This window comes from Heterodontus francisci, chromosome 23 (assembly GCF_036365525.1).
Source record: "Heterodontus francisci isolate sHetFra1 chromosome 23, sHetFra1.hap1, whole genome shotgun sequence".
Taxonomy (NCBI): Eukaryota; Metazoa; Chordata; class Chondrichthyes; order Heterodontiformes; family Heterodontidae; genus Heterodontus; species Heterodontus francisci.
This window is the reverse complement of record NC_090393.1, coordinates 52,552,006-52,574,242: the sequence shown is the minus strand read 5'-3', so window position 1 is coordinate 52,574,242 and position 22,237 is coordinate 52,552,006. Positions and strand designations below refer to the sequence as shown.

General features: G+C 43.9%; 1 protein-coding gene across 3 annotated transcripts in view; it reads left to right on the top strand.

Annotated features, from left to right (window-relative positions):
* The first annotated feature begins 1,157 nt into the window (after positions 1–1,157).
* Positions 1,158–22,237, top strand: part of tcn2 (transcobalamin II) — an 89,826-nt gene continuing 68,746 nt past the window's right edge. Inside the window, exons 1-2 of one of the 3 annotated variants that reach the window (XM_068055273.1) lie at positions 1,158–1,415; positions 3,619–3,697. In XM_068055273.1, coding sequence (XP_067911374.1) covers positions 3,640–3,697 — 58 coding nt within the window. In that variant the 5' untranslated portion in view covers positions 1,158–1,415; positions 3,619–3,639. Of the gene's footprint in view, positions 1,416–1,585; positions 1,674–3,618; positions 3,698–22,237 lie in introns of those variants that run through there. The other 2 variants (XM_068055272.1, XM_068055274.1) reach the window with 2 other exon arrangements.

Below are 22,237 nucleotides of genomic sequence, written 5' to 3'. Positions count from 1 at the left end.
CAACACATAAGTGTGAGGTATTACATTTTGGTAAGAAATGTAAGGAGACCACATATCACTTGGAAAATAAGAATATAAATGGGATCTGGGAGTACAAGTACATAAATCACTACAAATTATGATCCAGGTCAATAAGACTATAACAAAAGCAAACCAAGCACTAGGGTTTATTTCCAGAAGGATAGATTTGAAAAGTAAAGAAGGTATGCGAAACTGGTAATGAACCTTGGTAGACTACACTTGGAATACTGTGTACCATTCTGGTTGTTACATTGTGAAAAGGATATAGAGGCACTTGGGAGGGTTTTCCTGAAGTTTTTGTACCATTTGGGCATAAATAATGGCAGGCCCCAATAACCTCTCTGTTATTTTGACAGCAAAATCTGAGCCAGTTATGTCAAGTCATAAACATGTTAAGAGTACATATTACATGTTATAAATAAACGTACATTAGACAGGTTAGAGAGATAGTGTGTATTATAGGGCGGCACAGTGGCGAGCACTGCAGCCTCACAGCTCCAGCGACCCGGGTTCAATTCTGGGTACTGCCTGTGTGGAGTTTGCAAGTTCTCCATGTCTGCGTGGGTTTTCTCCGGGTGCTCCGGTTTCCTCCCACAAGCCAAAAGACTTGCAGGTTGGTCGGTAAATTGGCCATTATAAATCACCCCTAGTATAGGTAGGTAGTAGGGAAAATATAGAGACAGGTGGGGATGTGGTCGGAATATGGGATTAGTGTAGGATTAGTATATATGGGTGGTTGATGGTCGGCACAGATTTGGTGGGCTGAAGGGCCTGTTTCAGTGCTGTATCTCTAAACTAAACTAAAACATCTGCAATAAGCATTTTAGAAATTCAGTGCAGAGAAAGAAAGGTGTGCAGTTATGTAGCTGCTTTCATGATCTCAGGACGTCGCAAAGCGCTTGACAGCTAATGAAGTACATTTGAAGCGTAATCACTGTCAGATTGAACATAAATAAATCAACTTATAAGTGGTATACACTGCCTTACAAAGCACTGCACATGACACGTTATAAATAAATATTGCAAATGTGTAAATTAGATACTTTGCTCCGTGTACTTTAAACTCATATCGATACACATTCTACAGGCCAGGAAAGCGCATTGCCTTGTTACGGAAATAAACAGTAAAACCCCCATCCCCCCTTCGCTTGGAGTCAGCTCAAAGTTCACATGACACTGATTCGGAGACAAACAGACCCACCATTTCACACTCTTGACTGCTATTCGGTAGGGTACTGTTTTTCATTTTTAGGTTGAATGAACGGTGCTGTGTTGCTTGTCGATTTGGGATTTGTCCCGCTGACAACTAGCTCTGGGCAGCCGGGGATCTGGGTTGCGTTCCGGCTTCCTATCTCCACTCCGGGCTCGGATTCCTATCTATCGGTTGTGAATTGGTGAGTAGACTTAGATATCTTTATCGACCTTCGCACATACATCTTTACAGCAACAAAAAGGCTCTACAGCAAAAGTAAATTCAAACTTTCCAATGTGTTCCTATTAGCTTGTCAACCTGTTTTTCCAGCCCGAGCCGTTTTTAAACAGAAAAATTTTCCTGGTTCCGGTCTCGTTTCCCTTTATTTGACTTCAGTGCAGAGATAGTCCCAGAGAGCGGAAGTTTAAAATCAGCAACAAGAGCCAGAGAGTAGAGGAGGGTGAGTTAAAGCTTAAATACATAGGACCTATAATTTGTCTATATATATATATATATATATATATATATATTTATGGCGGGCAGCCATAAAGACAGGGCTAAATTGTGGCGAGTCGAAGAGACTTAGTAGTTGGCAGGAAAAAAGACAGAGGCGCAAGGGGAGAGCCAACTGTGCAACAGCCCCAACAAACAAATTTCTCTGCAACACCTGTGGAAGAGCCTGTCACTCCAGAATTGGCCTTTATAGCCACTCCAGGCGCTGCTTCACAAACCACTGACCACCTCCAGGCGCGTATCCATTGTCTCTCGAGATAAGGAGGCCCAAAAGAAAGAATATATATATATCCATCACAATTCATGTGTCACACATGTACATACCTTTTTTGTTGGTCTCAGGGTGGACTCAAGCAATTAGCCTCAAGCTGACCTCAGGATATGTTGTTTACAGCCCTAAATTGTGGCTTTAAAGGGACAGGCCAGGGTTATACACGCTGTTCCGTGACAGCAGAATACTACATTTTGTGTAACATGTTCCTGTCCTTATAAAATACCATATCCTCTAACTTATGAATAGTCTGGCAGGAGACCTGCTAGTAACTTATAACTTTACTTCAAATGAGGTGGGGCAGGGCGAGGGGGTTGGTGTGGGTGTGCTCCTGGTATCATCCTGCAATCACTGCCCAGTTCAGTCTGCACTGTTTGCTTGCTATGAACAGTTTCTGCTGTGACATTTGGGGAACTGGTGTGGGAGGGGAAGTGCACAGAGTTGGTAGGAATGTGGACACAATTTAGCACAGCAAAGACAATGGTAGGGAGAGGCAGTTCAGAGGCATGACAGAGAGAAACTTGGGGGTAAATTTGACTTTGGGTGATATAGATTCAGTCACCCTACATCCCTCCTAATTTTCATTTTTACATATACGAGTAAGAGGAGAAAATAATGATGAATTGGTATTGCTATCTATTAATTTTCTAAATGAATTGGCTCCCAGGGCCTTGGTATTGTGCTCCTATTCACAAACTAGATCTTCACAAACCAGTTCAAATGTGGTTCCTGCAGTACCATAAAGAAGCAGGAAGTAAGGACAATACTGACACTGAATTCAAACCCTGGGGGTTATGTTTAGCCAGATTGTTGTGTTTTTGCTGGGACAAGAAGCCAGAGTTCAATAAGTGTGCACAGTGGATGGGGTCAGATGAGTAAAGGTGGGAAAATGACTGAATTTTGGTCATTTGCTGGAAGAACCTGGTTAATACAAGGTTTTTGAGTTCATCTATTACAATGTTAGTGTTCTGAGTGCATATAATTTATAAATATTTAAAATTAAATATGAATTATTGACCTTGTGAATCTCTTCCCCTTGTAGATTCTTCTTGGCTTCTGAATTTTAGATCACTCTAATATGTCAGTTCCAATTCCTTATCCTTTTGAAAGTATTGTCATTATCCTAGGCATCCAAGTAAATGCTCAGTATTGTACCCAGGTTAATGAACAGAATGCTGTTCCCTTGATTGTTTGTAACTATTGGAATTGTACAATTTCTCTGTAGGATCTTTCCCGTCTTCAATAAGCAATAGCATATCAGAATTTAAATGATTGTGAATACCTTCTTAGAGCCCTAATTATTCTGTTACTGTTCTCTGAATGCTCTCCAATGTTGAATCTGTTTAGCTTTGAAGCAAAGTTGCCCAAAACCAAGTATACAATTCCAAATGTTGTCTTATCAATAAACTACATCAGGATAGAATAACTTGTTTTGATTTGCAGTAAAATCCTCTTGAGATGCATCCTGGTGAATAATCAGCCCTGTCAATACCAGTTTCCTAATGACTAGGTATTTTAAGTGAATTGTCAATACTTGTCCCTGTATCTTTTCCTTTGCCATTTTATCACTGGAAATCCCATCCATCTTTAAGTGATTGTCTTTCTGTGTTTTATGGAACAGGTTGTTTCCCTGAAGAGCATTATGCAGCCCAGAGTGTTGCTGTTGATATCCTGTGTGCAGGTTCTCTTCCTCTCAGTCAGTAAGTATAATGGTTAGAATCCTTTCATGGGCTTTGATTTTGTGTAGCCATTTTTGTTGGCTGTTTTACTCGGTAGATTTGGCACATTGTAAATTACATTTGGGGGAGATGTAAAATAAAGTTGCAATAACTTGAACAGTTTAGCCTTTTCTGTATCCTGGCTCTTTTAATGCTAATATGGAGGAGGTATTATCATCATTGTTGAGTTTACGAACATACGAATTAGGAGCAGGAGTAGGCCACTCGGCCCTTCGAGCTTGCTCTGCCATTCAATAGTTCATGGCTGAACTGATTACTCCACGTTTCCACCCACCCCCTTGCTTATCAAGAATCTATCTACCTCTGCATTAAAAATATTCAAAGACTCGGCTTCCACTGCCTTTTGAGGAAGAGAATTCCAAAGACTCACAAGCCTCTGAGAGAAAAAGAATGTTCCTCATCTCTGTCTTAAATGGGCAACTCCTTATTTTTAAACAGTGACGCCTAGTTCTAGATTCTCTCACAAGGGGAAATATCTTTTCCACATCCACCTTGTCAAGACCCCTCAGGATCTTATATCTTTCAATCAAGTCGCCTCTTACATTTCTAAATTCCAGTGGATACAAGCCTAGCCTGTCCAATCTTTCCTTGTAAGACAGCCCACCCATTCCAGGTATTAGTCAAGTAAACCTTCTCTGTAGTGCCTCCAATGCATTTACATCCTTCCTTAAATAAGGAGACCAGTACTATACACAGTACTCCAGATGTGGTCTCACCAATGCCCTGTATAGCTGAAGCATAACCTCTTTACTTTTGCATTCAATTCCCCTCGCGATAAACGATAACATCATATTAGCTTTCCTAATTACGTACTGTACCTGCATACAAACCTTTTGAGATTCATGCACAAGGACACCCAGATCCCTCTGTATCTCACCATTTAGATAATATGCTTTTTTATTCTTCCTGCCAAAGTGGGCAATTTCACATTTTCCCACATTATACTCCATTTGCCAGGTTTTTGCCCACTCACTTAACCTATCTATATCCCTTTGTAGCCCCCTTATGTCCTCTTCACAAGTTACTTTCCTACCTATCTTTAGAGTCATAGAGTTATGCAGCACAGAAACAGGCCCTTCGGCCCATCGTGTCCGTGCCAGCCATCAAGCACCTATCTATTCTAATCCCATTTTCCAGCACTTGGCCCGTAGCCTTGTACGCTGTGGCATTTCAAGTGTTCATCTAAATACTTCTTAAATGTCGTGAGGGTTCCTGCCTCGACCACCCCTTCAGGCAGTGTGTTCCAGATTCCAACCACCCTCCTGGGTGAAAAACCTTTTCTTCAAATCCCCTCTAAACCTCTTGCTCCTTACCTTAAATCTATGCCCCCTGGTTATTGTGACGTCCGCTAACGGAAAAAGTTTCTTCCTATCTACGCCCCTCATAATTTTGTATACCTTTATCAGGTCACCCCTCAGCCTTCTCTGCTCTAAGGAAAACAACCCTAGCCTATCCAGTCTCTCTTCATAACTGAAATGCTCCAGCCCAGGCAACATCCTGGTGAATCTTCTCTGCACCCTCTCCAGTGCGATCACATGCTTCCTATAGTGCGGTGCCCAGAACTGTACACACTACTCCAGTTGTGCCTAACTAGCGTTTTATACAGCTCTTATATTCTATGCTTCGCTAATAAAGGCAAGTATCCCATATGCCTTCCTAACCACCTTATCTACCTGTGCTGCTGCCTTCAGTGATCTATGGACAAGTACGCCAAGGTCCCCCTGACCCTCTGTACTTCCTAGGGCCCTACCACCCATTGTATATTCCCTAGCCTTGTTAGTCCTCCCAAAATGCATCACCTCACACTTCTCAGGATTAAATGCCGTTTGCCACTGCTCTGCCCATTTTACCAGCCCATCTATATCGTCCTGTAATCTAAGTCTTTCCTCCTCACTATGACACCAGCAATTTTCGTGTCATCTGCGAACTTACTGATCATACCTCCTATTTCACATCTAAATCATTAATGTACACTACAAACAGCAAGGGTCCCAGCACCGATCCCTGCAGTAGACCACTGGTCACAGGCTTCCAATTGCAAAAACAACCCTCGACCATCACCCTCTGCCTCCTGCCACTAAGCAACTCTTGGATCCAATTTGCCAAATTGCCCTGGATCCCATGGGCTCTTACCTTCTTAACCAATCTTCCATGCGGGATCTTATGAAAAGCCTTACTGAAGTCCATGTAGGCTACATCAACTGCTTTACCCTCATCTACACATCTAGTCACCTCCTCAAAATTCAATCAAGTTTGTTAGACATGATCTTCCCCTGACAAAGCCATGCTGACTATCCTTGATTAAACACTGCCTCTCCAAGTGGAGATTAATCCTGTCCCTCAGAAACTTTCCAATAGTTTCCCTACCACTCATGTTAGACTCACCAGCCTGTAATTACCTGGTTTATCCCTGCTACTCTTCCTGAATAATGGTACCACATTCGCTGTCCTGCAGTCCTCTGGTACCTCTCCTGTGGCTAGAGAGGATTTGAAAATTTGTCAGAGCCCCCTGCTATCTCCTCCCTTGCCTCACATAGCAGCCTGGGATACATCTCATCTGGGCCTGGGGATTTATCCACTTTTATGCCCACTAAAACCGCTAATACCTCTTCCCTTTCAATGCTAATTTGTTCAAGTATATCACAATCCCTCTCCCTGATCTCTACATCTATATCATCCTTCTCCATAGTGAACACAGATGAAAAGTAATCATTTAAAATCTCACCTATGTCCTCTGGCTCCGCGCACACATTGCCACTTTGTTCCCTAATGGGCCCTACTCTTTCCCTGGTTATCCCTTAATATACTTATAAAACGCCTTGGGATTTTCCTTTATCTTGCCCGCCGGTATTTTTTCATGCCTCCTCTTCACTCTTCTAATTACTTTAAGTACCCCCCCCCCACACTTTCTATACTCTTGTAGGGCCTCCGCTGTTTTTAGCCCCCTAAATCTGCCATAAGCCTCTTATTTTTTTCCTTATCCAATCCTATATGTCCCTTGACATCCAGGGTTCCCTGGACTTGTTGGTCCTACCCTTCACCTTTATGGGAACATGTTGGCCCTGAACTCTCACTATTTCCTTTTTGAATGACTCCCACTGGTCTGCTGTACAAGTAGCTGTTCCCAGTCCACTTTGACCAGTCCTGCTTTATCTTATTGAAATTGGCCTTCCCCCAATTCAGTACCTTTATTTCCGGTCCATCTTTTCCATAACTACCTTAAATCTTAGAGTTTATGGTCACTATCCCTGAAATGCTCCCCCACTGACACTTCTACCACTTGTCCGGCTTCATTCCCTAGGAGTAGGTCCAGTGCCACCCCTTCTCTTGTAGGACTTTCTATGTGCTGGCTCAAAAAGCTCTCCTGTATGCACTTTAAGAATTCCACCCCCTTTAAGCTTTTTGCACTAAGACTATCCCAACTAATATTGGGGAAGTTGAAATCCCCTACTATTATTGTCCTATTATTTTTACACCTCTCTGACATTTACCTACATATCTGCTCCTCTTTCTCTCCCTGACTACTGGGAGGCCTGTAGTAAACTCCCAGTCAAGTGATTGCCCTCTTTTTGTTTTTAAGTTCTACCCATATGGTCTCATTTGAAGAATCATCTAAGATATCATCCCTCCTTACTGCAGTAATTGACTCCTTGATCAATAGTGCAATACCACCTCCTCTTTTACAGCCCCGCCCCCCCACTCCGTCATGCCTGAAGATTCTGTATCCTTGAATATTGAGCTGCCAATCCTGCCCTTCCCTCAACTATGTCTCTGTGATAGCAATAATATCATATTCCCATGTGTCATCAGCAAATTTAGCAACCATGCCTTCGATCCCTTCACCTAAGTCATTTATATAAATTATAAAATGTTGAGGCCCCGGCACAGATCCCTGTGGCACACCACTCGTTACATCTTGCCAATCAGAAAATGACCCATTTATGCCTACTGTTTCCTGTTAGCTAGCCAATCTTCTATCCATGCCAATATGTTATCCCCTACACCATGAGCTTTTATTTTCTGCAATAGCCTTTGATGTGGCACCTTATCAAATGCCTTCTGGAAATCTTCTTTTCTTTTGGGCCTCCTTATCTCGAGAGACAATGGATACGCGCCTGGAGGTGGTCAGTGGTTTGTGAAGCAGCGCCTGGAGTGGCTATAAAGGCCAATTCTGGAGTGACAGGCTCTTCCACAGGTGCTGCAGAGAAATTTGTTTGTTGGGGCTGTTGCACAGTTGGCTCTCCCCTTGCGCCTCTGTCTTTTTTCCTGCCAACTACTAAGTCTCTTCGACTCGCCACAATTTAGCCCTGTCTTTATGGCTGCCCGCCAGCTCTGGCGAATGCTGGCAACTGACTCCCACGACTTGTGATCAATGTCACACGATTTCATGTCGCGTTTGCAGACGTCTTTATAACGGAGACATGGACGGCCGGTGGGTCTGATACCAGTGGCGAGCTCGCTGTACAATGTGTCTTTGGGGATCCTGCCATCTTCCATGCGGCTCACATGGCCAAGCCATCTCAAGCGCCGCTGACTCAGTAGTGTGTATAAGCTGGGGATGTTGGCCGCTTTAAGGACTTCTGTGTTGGAGATATAGTCCTGCCACCTGATGCCAAGTATTCTCCGAAGGCAGCGAAGATGGAATGAATTGAGACGTCGCTCTTGGCTGGCATACGTTGTCCAGGCCTCGCTGCCGTAGAGCAAGGTACTGAGGACACAGGCCTGATACACTCGGACTTTTGTGTTCCGTGTCAGTGCGCCATTTTCCCACACTCTCTTGGCCAGTCTGAACATAGCAGTGGAAGCCTTACCCATGCGCTTGTTGATTTCTGCATCTAGAGACAGGTTACTGGTGATAGTTGAGCCTAGGTAGGTGAACTCTTGAACCACTTCCAGAGCGTGGTCGCCAATATTGATGGATGGAGCATTTCTGACATCCTGCCCCATGATGTTCGTTTTCTTGAGGCTGATGGTTAGGCCAAATTCATTGCAGGCAGACGCAAACCTGTCGATGAGACTCTGCAGGCATTCTTCAGTGTGAGATGTTAAAGCAGCATCGTCAGCAAAGAGGAGTTCTCTGATGAGGACTTTCCGTACTTTGGACTTCGCTCTTAGACGGGCAAGGTTGAACAACCTGCCCCCTGATCTTGTGTGGAGGAAAATTCCTTCTTCAGAGGATTTGAACGCATGTGAAAGCAGCAGGGAGAAGAAAATCCCAAAAAGTGTGGGTGCGAGAACACAGCCCTGTTTCACACCACTCAGGATAGGAAAGGGCTCTGATGAGGAGCCACCATGTTGAATTGTGCCTTTCATATTGTCATGGAATGAGGTGATGATACTTAGTAGCTTTGGTGGACATCCGATCTTTTCTAGTAGTCTGAAGAGACCACGTCTGCTGACGAGGTCAAAGGCTTTGGTGAGATCAATGAAAGCAATGTAGAGGGGCATCTGTTGTTCACGGCATTTCTCCTGTATCTGACGAAGGGAGAACAGCATGTCAATAGTCGATCTCTCTGCACGAAAGCCACACTGTGCCTCAGGGTAGACGCGCTCGGCCAGCTTCTGGAGCCTGTTCAGAGCGACTCGAGCAAAGACTTTCCCCACTATGCTGAGCAGGGAGATTCCACGGTAGTTGTTGCAGTCACCGCGGTCACCTTTGTTTTTATAGAGGGTGATGATGTTGGCATCGCGCATGTCCTGGGGTACTGCTCCCTCGTCCCAGCACAGGCATAGCAGTTCATGTAGTGCTGAGAGTATAGCAGGCTTGGCACTCTTGATTATTTCAGGGGTAATGCTGTCCTTCCCAGGGGCTTTTCCGCTGGCTAGGGAATCAATGGCATCACTGAGTTCCGATTTGGTTGGCTGTATGTCCAGCTCATCCATGACTGGTAGAGGCTGGGCTGCATTGAGGGCAGTCTCAGTGACAGCATTCTCCCTGGAGTACAGTTCTAGGTAGTGCTCAACCCAGCGGTCCATCTGTTTGCGTTGGTCAGTGATGATGTCCCCCGATTTAGATTTGAGGGGGGTGATCTTCTTGATGGTTGGCCCAAGAGCTCTCTTCATGCCATCATACATTCCTCTGATGTTTCCGGTGTCTGAGGCCAGCTGAATATGACTGCATAGGTGTTGCCAGTAGTCGTTTGCGCAACGCCTAGCTGTTCTTTGTGCAGTACTTCTGGCTGCTTTAAGTGCTGCGGATGTTAAATCGCTGGGGGCTTTCTTGTAGTTCAAAAGTGCAATGCGCTTAGCGGCTATGACAGGTTCCAGCTCTTCATTATGAGATTGAAACCAGTCTGCATTTCTCTTCGCACTTTTGCCGTAGGTGGTCAAAGCTGACTCATAGATGGCGTCTCTGATGTGGGCCCACTTGGTCTCAGCATCCCCTGTGGGAGTGTTTTGAAGGGCTGTTACAAGTGAATTTAGAAATTTTTGTAACAGCTGTGGGTGAGAAATTCTGCTCGTGTTGATGCGCGGGTGGCCCTTCTGCTTGGAATGATGCAACTTCTTTGGTCTGAGTCTAACCTTGCTGCACACCAGGGAGTGGTCGGTGTCGCAGTCCGCACTGTGGAAGCTGCGTGTGATTTGAACACTGTTTAAGGCGGCTCGCCTTGTGACAATGAGGTCTAGCTGGTGCCAACGACGTGATCTTGGGTGCCTCCATGAAACCTGGTGACAGGGTTTAGTGTGAAAGAACGAGTTGGTGATGCAGAGGTTATGATAGGTACACAACTCAAGCAGTCTCTGCCCGTTCTCATTCATCCTTCCAACGCCATAGCGCCCAAGGCAGGAGGGCCATGAGTCATGGTCGGCCCCAACCCTGGCATTAAAGTCCCCCAGCAGGAATAGGTGTTCGGTGTTGGGGATGCTGCTAATGATGTTATGGAGTTGTTCATAGAACTGGTCTTTAGCTTCAGGTGCGGAACAGAGTGTTGGAGCATAGATGCTGAGTAGGTGTACTGGACCAGAGGTGGTGAGCAGTCGGATGGACAGTATGCGTTCCGAGCCATTTGAGGGAGGCTCTATCATGCTGAGCAAGGAGTTTCTGATGGCGAAGCCCACTCCATGCTGTCTTGGTTCTTCAGGATCCCTGCCCTGCCAGAAGAAGGTGTAGTCTTGCTCTGCTAGAGAGCCACTCGCGGGGAGGCGAGTCTCCTGAAGTGCTGCAATGTCCACATTGAGTCTACTGAGCTCGTTGTTAATGATGGCGGTCTTCCGAGAATCGTTGATTTGTGTAAGGTCTTCCGACAGGCCAGGACACATAGTTCTGACGTTCCAGCTTGCAAAGCGAAGGGCTGGTACCTTCTTTCCTTTTTTCATGTTGTTTGGTGCGGTGTATCAGTCCACCTTTCGGGCAATGACCCTGAGCTCCAAGCACCCATTGAAGCAGGCAGACTGTGGCGGGACAGAACCTTATTGACCGGGGGCTGCCCGGTTTGAGGCGGGCGGTAGCTGTCCAGTGAGGTGCAATGACCTCTCCCACCGACAAAGGCAACCCGTGGCGCCCAGTTTCTACGCCAATTTATCTGGACTTATAACCCGTAACTGCTGCCTTCCGTGTTGTTTCAGTCGCTGTGAGGCAACTATGGAGTGACCTCTCCATGGCGCATGCCTGGGCAAATTTATGGAGGTTGAGAGTTGCCCAGTCGTCAAAACCCCCCTCTCGGCCTTTCTGGTGGGGTCCAAAGGAGTGCAGGACACGACGTTTGGCACCAGTATGGCTGCAGGAACTGCCGGAAACATGCCAAAGGTGACACATGACCGCCTACGGGGTTCCGCTCCGGATTTTCTGTTAGGGTTTACTCCCTTAGCCTTGGTCTCTCCCGAGACGCCCACAAGGCAGTGGGGTTGTTGGGGCCCCTACACAGGTGTAGGATGGTGGAAATCTAAGTACAATACATCCACTGGTTCCCCTTTATCCACAGCACATGTAACTCCCTCAAAGAACTCCAATAAATTGGTTAAATATGATTTTCCTTTTACAAATCCATGTTGACTCTGCCTGATTACCTTGAATTTTTCTAAATGCCCTGCTAAACCATCTTTAATAATAGCTTCTAACATTTTCCCAAAGACAGATGTTAAGCTAACTGGCCTGTAGTTTCCTGCTTTCTGTCTCCCTCCCTTTTTGAATAAAAGAGTTACATTCACTATTTTCCAATCTAACCAAACCTTTCCCGAATCTAGGGAATTTTGGAAAATTAAAACTAACGCATCAACTATCTCACCAGCCACTTCTTTTAAGACCCTAGGATGAAGTCCATCAGGACCCGGGGATTTGTCAGCCCGCAGCTCCAACAATTTGTTCGGTACCACTTCCCTGGTGATTGTAATTTTCTTGAGTTCCTCCCTCCCTTCCATTTCCTGATTTACAGCTAATACTGGGATGTTACTTGTATCCTCTATGGTGAAGCCCAATGCAAAATATCTGTTCAATTCATCTGCCATCTCCTTATTATCCATTATTAATTCCCCAGACTCACTTTCTATTGGACCAACGCTCGCGATGTTATCTTTTTTTTCTTTTTAAAATATCTATAGAAACTCTTACTATCTGTCTTTATATTTCTAACTAGCTTTCTCTCGTACGCTAATTTTACCTTCCTTATCAATCTTTTAGTCATTCTTTGCTGTTTTTTATATTCTGTCCAATCTTTGACCTGCCTCCCATCTTTGCGCAATTATAGGCTTTTTCTTTAATTTTGATACTATCTTTAACTGTTTTAGTTAACCACGGATGGCGGGTCCCACTCTTGGAATTTTTCTTTCTCGTTGAAACGTATCTATTCTGTGTATTCTGAAGTATCCCATTAAATGTCTGCCATTGCATCTCTATTGACTTATCCCTTAACCTGATTTGCCAGTTCACTTTAGCTAGCTCTGCTTTCATGCCCTCTTAATTGCCCTTATTTAAGTTTAAAATACTAGTCTTCTATCCCTCAAACTGAATGTAAAATTCATCATATTATGATCGCTGCTACCTAGGGGCACCTTAACAATGAGGTCATTAATTAATCCTATCTCATTGCACAATACCAGGTCTAGTATAGCCTGTTCTCTGGTTGGCTCCAGAACGTATTGTTCCAAGTAATTATCCTGCAAACATTCTATGTACTCCTCATCTAGACTACCTCTGCCCATCTGATTTTTCCAGTCTATATGTTGGTTAACATCCCCCATTAATTATTGCTGTACCTTTCTGACAAGCTGCCATTATTTCTTCCTTTATACCCCTTCCTACTGTGTGGTTAATGTTAGGTGGCCTTTACACCACTCCCACAAGTGACTTCTTGCCTTTATGATTTCTCATCTCTACCCAAACTGCTTCTACGTCCTAGTCTCCTGAACTTAGGTCATCCCTCTCTATTGCGCTAATACCATCATTAATTAACAGAGCTACCCCTCCACCTTTTCCTAGCTTCCTGTCGTTCCTAAGTGCCGTATACCCTTCAATATTCAGGTCCCAAGCTATGTCGTCCTGCAGACATGTCTCTGTAATGGCTATCAGATCATACTTATTTATTTCTATTTGCGCTCTCAGTTCATCTGTTTTGTTTTGAATGCTATGTGCATTCAGATACAGAGCCTTTAATTTTGTCCTTTTATTATTTTTGTAACCTCTAGCCTTATCTGTTAATTTACTCTTAGATTTGTACGCTCTGTCCCTTCCTGTCACAGTCTGTTTATCATTTCCCATATTAATACCTTCTTCTCTTGCCTTGTCTCTACTCCTCGATTTACCATACCTTCCCAAATTTGATCCATTGCCCCCACTATTCAGTTTAAAACCCTCTCTACTTCCCTAGCTATGCGGCTCGCTAGAACACCGGCCTCAGCACGGTTCAGGTGTAGACTGTCCCAACAATACAGCCACCACTTTCCCCAGTACTAGTGCCAGTGCCCACGAACCGGAACCCTCTTCTACCACAGCACTCTTTGAGTCATGCATTAATTTCTCTAATCTTATTTGCTGTATGCCAATTTTCACATGCTCAGGTAATAATCCAGAGATTATTACCTCTGAGGTTCTGCTTCTTAATTTGGTGCCTAGTTCCTCATACTGAGTATGCAGAACCTCCTTCCTCCTCCTTTAGGGAGTAGGAGGATGAAGATCTCACCATCAGTGCCTCTTTTATGGAGGGGTGTAGCTCCCTACTTAAGCTCCCCAGAGGTCTGTCCTTCTGGTCCAGTACTGATTCCATTGACATCTTGATCTAATTCCAGTCTGGGATTTGCATCTTCCTAAACTGAATAGCAGGTTTTCAGTTTTCTTGCATTTGCTTCAGAACACATGGCTGCTGCACTTCATTTTATTAAAATCTACAATGGCCCCTTTCATACAGGGATGTCTTCAACTGTATTCCTCTTTCAAAGGATTGTAATTAACAGGACCATTCTCTAATGAAATTGCCACCCTAACAATCTAACGAGGGTTACCGAGCCTCTCATAACATTTCTGCACTCACTTTAACATTAATCAAACATTCAGACAGTATGAAAAAGTATTGGGTGAAATGACAGCTGTTTCAAGATGAAATCCTGAATGGAGATCCCCAAGGGATGTCCTCCTGCACCTACATGCATTTTTAAATTGCAACTCCCAGAGCAGAATTAAGTCATCTGTGAAACTAAGCGCCAATGTTTTCAATCTCTTTACTTTTGTTTCTGAAGCTGTTATGCTGCCTCACCCCCGAGGCACTCTGCTCACAAAAGGGTTTTTCTTTGCCCCAGTATTTTCCCCTTCTTGACTGAAACTATGCTGCAGTATGGACCCATGGGTTTCTGCAGCCTTCCAATTTCTCAGCTTTTTTATGCAACAGCCTGAAGAGTGTCAAAGGGCTGTTCAACTGTGGGGGACTGTACAGCTGATGATATGTCTACTCGGTGTCCCACACATAGGAGCTTTCCTGGACAAATGATCAGAAACCGCTACCCTGACTGTGTGCGCCGCTCTCGCTCCCCAGTCCCCCATTCCACCCCTCACCCCACCTCCCCCAAGAATGAGGGGAGTTAGGGATAAGATGGGACGGCGAGGTTGCAAATGGAAATAAAAGGCTTGTTGGACAATTGATTTTTTTTGTATTTCCTAAAATTTCCAATATTGTTGATTGCATTAAGATGAAATGCTGCTCTTTGAAAATATCTGCTCCAAGTCTCTCTCGAACAGCGATTCTATAATATCACACAGTAGTTAAGGGAAGCAAGAGACACTAATGAGTGATATCGCACTTTATAAAGAGATTTTCCCTTTTTTAAGGAATAATTGGCTTGTAGGGTGCTTTGCTGATCATGGGATGGGGGAGGGGAAGGTTTCTATTGTGTTTCAGCCTTGAGTTTTGACCTGCGGCTGTTATCAATTTGCAGACTTCAGCAACATTCACTTACTGCTGAGCTTTGGCTTATTATATAGGAAAGCATAGCGGTAATGCCACTGAGCTAGTAATCCAGATGTCCAGGCCTATCACCGGGGCACGGGTTCCAATCCCACCACAGCAGCTGATGGAATTTAAATTCAATTAATTAAGCGCATTTATTAATAAATATCTGGAATTGAAAGCTAGTCTCAGTGATGATGCCATGAAACCATCATCTGTTGTCCGCTAATGTCCTTTAGGGAAGGAAGTCTGCCTACGTATGAACAAATATGTAAGCAAATTTCTGAGTGTAAAAACTATAGGGCAATAATCGCTGGGGATTTCAACTACCCTAATATCGACTGGTATACGAACAGTGTGAAGGGCACAGAGGGCACAAAATTCTTGAACTGCATTCAAGAGAACTTTTTTAACCAGCCCATAACAGGCCCAACGAGAAGGGGCACAATTCTAGGTTTAGTCTTCGGTAATGAAGCTGGGCAAGTAGATGAATTAGCAGTGGGTGACCATTTTGGAGATAGCAGTCATAATACAGTTAGATTTAGCATAATCATGGAACAGGGCAAAGATAAGACAGGAGTTGAAGTTCTAAATTGGGGGAAGGTGAAAGTGGACTGGATACAGCTACTGGAAGGGAAATCAGTGGGAGGCATTCAAAAGTGAGATTCTACGGGCGCAGTGTAGGCATGTCCCCACAAAGATAAAGGGTGATACGGCCAAATCTAGAACCCCCTGGTTATCTAGAGGCTTACAGGTTATGTTGAAGCAGAAAAAGAAAGCTTATGATGATCACAAAAAACCTAATACTTTAGAAAGCCCAGAGGAGTATCGAAAGTGCAGGGGTGAAGTAAAAAAGGAAGTTAGAAAAGCAGAGGACATGACAAAATATTGGCAGGTAAAATCAAGGAAAGTCCAAAGATGTTTTATCATTTCATTAAGAGCAAGAGAATAATTAAAGAAAGGGTAGGGCCTATCAGAAATGTACAAGGGAACTTGCATGTGGATGTCGATGATGTAGGCAGGGTTCTTAATGAGTTTTTTTGCCTCTGTCTTCACAAAGGAGAGGGTTGATGCAGCCATTGTAGTAAAAGAGGGGGAGTGTGAAATATTAGATACACTTAGCATAATGAGAGAGGAAGTACTCGAGGGTCTGACATCCTTGAAAGTGGATAAATCACGAGGGCCAGATGGATTGCATCTCGGGTTGTTAAAGGAAGCCAGGAAGGAAATAGCAGATGCGCTGAGGATCATCTTCAAATCCTCATTGGATACGGGCGAGGTGCCAGAGGATTGGAGGTCTGTGAACGTTGTACCATTGTTTAAAAAGGGTGTGAGGGATAGGCCAAATAATTATAAGCTGCTCAGTCTGATCTCAGTGATGGTAAATTATTGGAACCAATTCTGAGGGACAGGATAGACTGCCACTTAGAAAGGCACGGACTGATCAGAGATAATCAGCATGGATTTGTTAAGGGAAGGTCATGTCTTACTAACTTAATTGAATTCTTTGAGGAAGTAACAAAGAGGATTGATGAGGGTAGTGCAGTGGATGTGGTCTACATGGATTTTAGTAAGGCATTTGACAAGGTCCCGCATGGCAGATTAGTCAGTAAAATGAAAGCCCATGGGACACGGGAATGTGGCAGGTTGGATCCAAAATTGGCTCAGTGACAGGAAACAAAGGGTAGTAGTCGACGGATGTTTTTATGAATGGAAAACTGTTTCCCGTGGCATTCCACAGGGCTCAGTGCTGGGTCCCTTGCTGTTTGTGCTATATATTAATGATTTGGACTTAAATGTGGCAGGCATGATTGGGAAATTTGATGACACAAAAATTGGCCGTGTAGTTGATGGTGAAAAGGATGGCTGACGACTCCAGAATATCAAGGGTTTGGTTGAGTGGGTGGAGAAGTGACTAATTGAATTCAATCTGGAGAAGTGTGAGGTAATGCACTTGGGGAGGGCAATTAAATGAGGGAATACACAACAAACAGGAGGATATTGAGAGGGGTAGAAGGAGTGAGGAACCTTGGAGTGCATGTCCACTGGTCCCTAAAGGTGTCAGGACAGGTAGATAAAGTGGTGAAGAAGGCATATGGAATGCTTTCCTTTAGTGGCTAAGGTATAGAATACAAAAGCAGAGATGTAATGCTGGAACTGTATAAAACGCTGGTTCGGCCACAGTTGGAGTATTGCGTACAGTTCTTGTTGCCACATTACAGGAAGGACATAATTGCTCTGGAGAGAGTGCAGAGGAGATTTATACGAATGTTGCCAGGACTTGAAAGTTGCAGCTATGAGGAAAGATTGGATAGGCTAGGGTTGTTTTCCTTAGAACAGAGGAGGCTTGAGGGGTGATTTAATTGAGGTATACAAAATTATGAGGGGCCTAGATAGAGTAGACAGGAAGGACCTGTCTACCCTAACAGGTCAATTACCAGGGGGCACAGATTTAAGGTGATTGATAGAAGGATTAGAGGGGACATGAGGAGAAACATCTTTGCCCAGAGGGTGGTGGGTGTCTGGAATTTTCTGCCAGGAATGGTGGTGGAGGCAGAAACCCTCAATTTTTCTTTGAAAGGTACCTGGACCTGCACCTGAACTGCTGTAACCTGCAAGGCTATGGAGCAGGTGCTGGAAGGTGGAATTAGATTGGGCTGCTAGTTTTTTCCGGCCGGCACAGACATGACTGGCTGAATGGCCTCCTTCTGTGCTGTAATTTTTCTATGGTTCTATATGTAACTCCAGACCTGCAGCAATGTGATTGACTCTTAAACGCCCTCTGAAATGGCCTAGCAAGCCACTCCGTTGTCAAGGGCAATTAGGGATTGTAGTATAAGGGTTTAAAAGGGTTAATGTTTGAGAAATACCTCCAACCATGATGATGTCAGAGATCACATGTGAGAGACACTGGAGGGAAAAGCTGCATGCCTTCAGAGAAGTCACATAGACTTATGTAAAGCTGTGTATAGTTAAAATGTAATACATGAGTTAATGTTAAAATCACTGAAGACTCAGTAATGTTTCCTAGCTAGACTAACCAAATTTACAAATGGTGGCAGACTATCCAAACATACAATATGGTGAACAGCGGTGATTCTTACCATAAAACACCCAGAAGAGTTTGAAAAATACTCTAAAGAAAGCTGACTTGGAAAAAAGGTGCCAGAACTGCAGAACTCGAAGAAGCTGTGAAAAAGCTCCAAAGCTACTCTGTGGACAAATGAGGCAGGGAGATTCAGGGAATTGGCTTGCAGAGGCATTCAGGCTGCACCACAGAGGCAGGTGGTCTGTGAAAAAAAAATTCCAGTGCAGCAGTCACAGGCTTCAAGTCGGAGAACCAAGCAACAGTGTGGAATCTGGTGAGCGACCTGCAAAGAGGGTAAAAAAAAATTTGTTCCTTACGGCACTTGGCAGGCAGCAGGGAAAACCCAAAAGTCCTTCGCAAGGGCGGATCTGAGTTCGGTGCCATTACAACGTGGCAACTGCGAGTGGGGGGAAAAAGGAAAGGCTGCAAATACTCAATACTCTAAGTCAGGGGAGCAAAAAGAGTATATAAAAAAAATGCTACAAAACTGCATTTAAATAAACAGAGTCTAGTGGCAAGATTTCACAGGGAGAAACGGTGACCATAGCTGGAAAAGCACGGGAAACTTCAATACTGGAGGAAAAATTTTAAAAGTAAGTAAACCAAATAGAAAATCATGCATCTTAAATTGCCAATTCCAGAGGGGTTTGCATACATGGAAAGACCAAATCAAAGTCAAAATTGGTCACTCTGATGGAAAAGATTTTTGCAATGCAGGTTTGTCTTCCAAATTAGACATCCAATCTGAAGCAGAGCAAGTTAACACATTGCCATATTCCATCGGAGCAATCGGAGCAATCGGAGATGATAATGCAAGACAAGGCAATAAAGAGACATCAGACAAATTTGATAAAGTTTAAAAGCCTTTTGATAGCTATTTTAACCTGAGGAGCAATAAGATTCTGGAAAGGGCAAAATTTAACAGAAGGGTCCAGAAACCAGGTGAAACAGTTAATTATTTTATTAATGACCTTTACTAGCTAAAGGATGTGAATATGGAGACCTAAAAGAATTAGATTATTAGATTAGATTAGATTAGAGATACAGCACTGAAACAGGCCCTTCGGCCTACCGAGTCTGTGCCGACCATCAACCACCCATTTATACTAATCCTACACTAATCCCATATTCCTACCAAACATCCCCACCTGTCCCTCTATTCCCCTACCACCTACCTATACTAGTGACAATTTATAATGGCCAATTTACCTATCAACCTGCAAGTCTTTTGGCTTGTGGGAGGAAACCGGAGCACCCGGAGAAAACCCACGCAGACACAGGGAGAACTTGCAAACTCCACACAGGCAGTACCCGGAATCGAACCCGGGTCCCTGGAGCTGTGAGGCTGCAGTGCTAACCACTGCGCCACTGTGCCGCCCTTGCGCCACTGTGCCGCCCTATTATTAATAAGAGACCAGATTGTAGGAGGTATTACTGATGAATAGTTATCAGATTTATTACAGTCTAAGGAAGACATCATCCTGGACAAAGTAATTCAGCTGGTAAGACAAGCAGAGGTCAAGAAGAAGAACAGAGAAATCCTGAGAGGTGAAGGAAGACCTTGGTTCAGGGACCGTATAGTTCCTTAATCACGGGACTGTAAAAGAAGCACCAGAAAAGAAGTACACTGGGGGTGGGGAGTGCAAGATGCTATGAAACCCTGCCAGTGCTGTGACGCCAAAAAGACCCTCGGGCGCGAACAGTCTCCTGCAAACAAAGCCAGAATTCTTTCACTGCAAGAAAGTTGTCCATTTTGGGAAGATGTACCAAAGTAAAACCTTTACTTTAAAAAGTTCCCCCCCAAAAAATTCTTTACATATAGAGCCATTAATGAATGGAAGAGAACTCAGGAGACTTCCTAGGTGAGATCAATGACACCAATCATGTATGACTGCAGATATATATGTCAACGGAAACATCACCAATATTAAACTAGACACTGGAACAAGTGTAACGGTTTTATCAGAAAATGAACCGTGTTTATCAATGCATTACCTGCAACCAACAGAAACTCTGTTGCATGGCCCAGGAGGGATTGAACTGAAAGTCAAGGGAAAGCTACAGGCAACACTCTAGTACAAGGGAAAACAGATATTTTTGGAAACACTGTATGTTCTACAGAATCAGGAATTCTCTCAAGTAGAAGAGCTTGTATTGACCTTCCACTTATAAGAAAAGTGGAAGGAGTTAAGCAACAAGAATCCAGGAGAACTTCCAAAGAGACTTTCCAAAATTATTTACTGGTCTAGGAAGACTGAAGACTGAAGACTGAATACAGCATTATGTTGAGAAAAGATGCTAAATCTGTATGTCTTTTCATGCCTAGAAGGATACAACATCCACTAATGAAGCAAGTCCAACATCATTAACATCAACATTATGGGCGGCACAGTGGCGCAGTGGTTAGCACCGCAGCCTCACAGCTCCAGCGACCCGGGTTCAATTCTGGGGACTGCCTGTGTGGAGTTTGCAAGTTCTCCCTGTGTCTGCGTGGGTTTCCTCCGGGTGCTCCGGTTTCCTCCCACATGCCAAAGACTTGCTGGTTGATAGGTTAATTGGCCTTTATAGATTGCCCCTAGTATAGGTAGGTGGTAAGGAAATATAGGGACAGGTGGGGATGTGGTAGTAATGTGGAATTAGTGTAGGATTAGTATAAAATGGGTGGTTGATGGTCGGCACAGACTCGGTGGGCCGAAGGGCCTGTTTCAGTGCTGTATCTCTATATAAAAAAAAATCAGCTAGATGACCAGGATGGGAGTCATTTCTTCTGTCACTGAACCTACAGAGTGGTGTTTGGGAATGGTTCCAGTTCCTAAATCTAACGGTACTCCTCGCATTTGTGTAGACTTAACTCAACTTAAGGCTGTGGCCTATCCCACATGGACTGAAGCAGTTCAAGAAGGCAGCTCACCACCACTTTCTTGTGGACAATTGGGGATGAGCAATAAATGCTGGCCAACGACGCCCAGATTCCATGAAATGAATTAAAAAAAGACCACTTGTGCATGTGACTGGGAGGCTACACATGGCATGTTTTGAGACTATAATCTATATTGATTTGGGTTTGTTTTAAATCCCTCCATGACCTAGTCCCTTCCTATCTCTGTTACCTCCTCCAGTCTTGCCTTCTGAGATTGTTGCTGCATCTCCAATTTAGGCTTCTTGCACATCCTTGATTTTCAATGCTTCACCATTGCCTACTTATGCCCTAAAATCTGAAATTCCCTCCCTAAACCTCTCCACCTCTCACACCTCCATTAAGCACTTCTTAAAATCTACTTCAACCAAGCTTTTGGTCACCTGTACTAATATCTCTTTATGTGGCTCGGTGTTAAATTTTGTTAATGCTCTGTGAAATACCTTCACTATTTTACTACATTAAAGGTGCCGTATAAATGCAAGATTGTTGTTGGATTTCACAAAGAATACTCAAGAATAACTTTATAAATTTATATAACACTTTTTAATGTAGGGAAACATCTTTTCACAGTTCAGAGACATAAGGGAAAATAGAAACTGGTCCAAAGAAAGAAAGATTGAAAAGGGGGACAAAATGTTTGGTCAAAGAGGTGTGTTTTATGGAGGTCTTTAAAGGACAGGAGAGAATTTGGGAGTGAGGGACCCAGGAAGTTAGTAGCTCAGTTTCCAATGGTGCGAGTGTAAGGGAGTGTAAGATTTGATAAGTTAGGGGTGGTTTGTACCCCCTTCTAAGGTGGGAACAGACTTGACAGCACAAAGCTTGTTGTGAATATTCTTTATTGAGATAAAGGAAAGGACAAGTTTATTAAGCTTTCAGATGAACCATAGTCACAAACTCCGGCAGTGATTAACAATCTAATACAGATACAATCCGTATTAGTAATTGGATGGCAGAGCACACAGCTCTTTCTCTTGCAGCTTCCGGTCTTCAAGTTTTTTTTGGTCCGTCCCTCTCTTGTCTCTTGTTTGAAAATTCTCTGCCGTACAGGGACAAAGTCACAACATCTTTTATCCTGGCTGATATCAATTAACCCTCCCATCTCCCAATCATCTTTAGCTTTG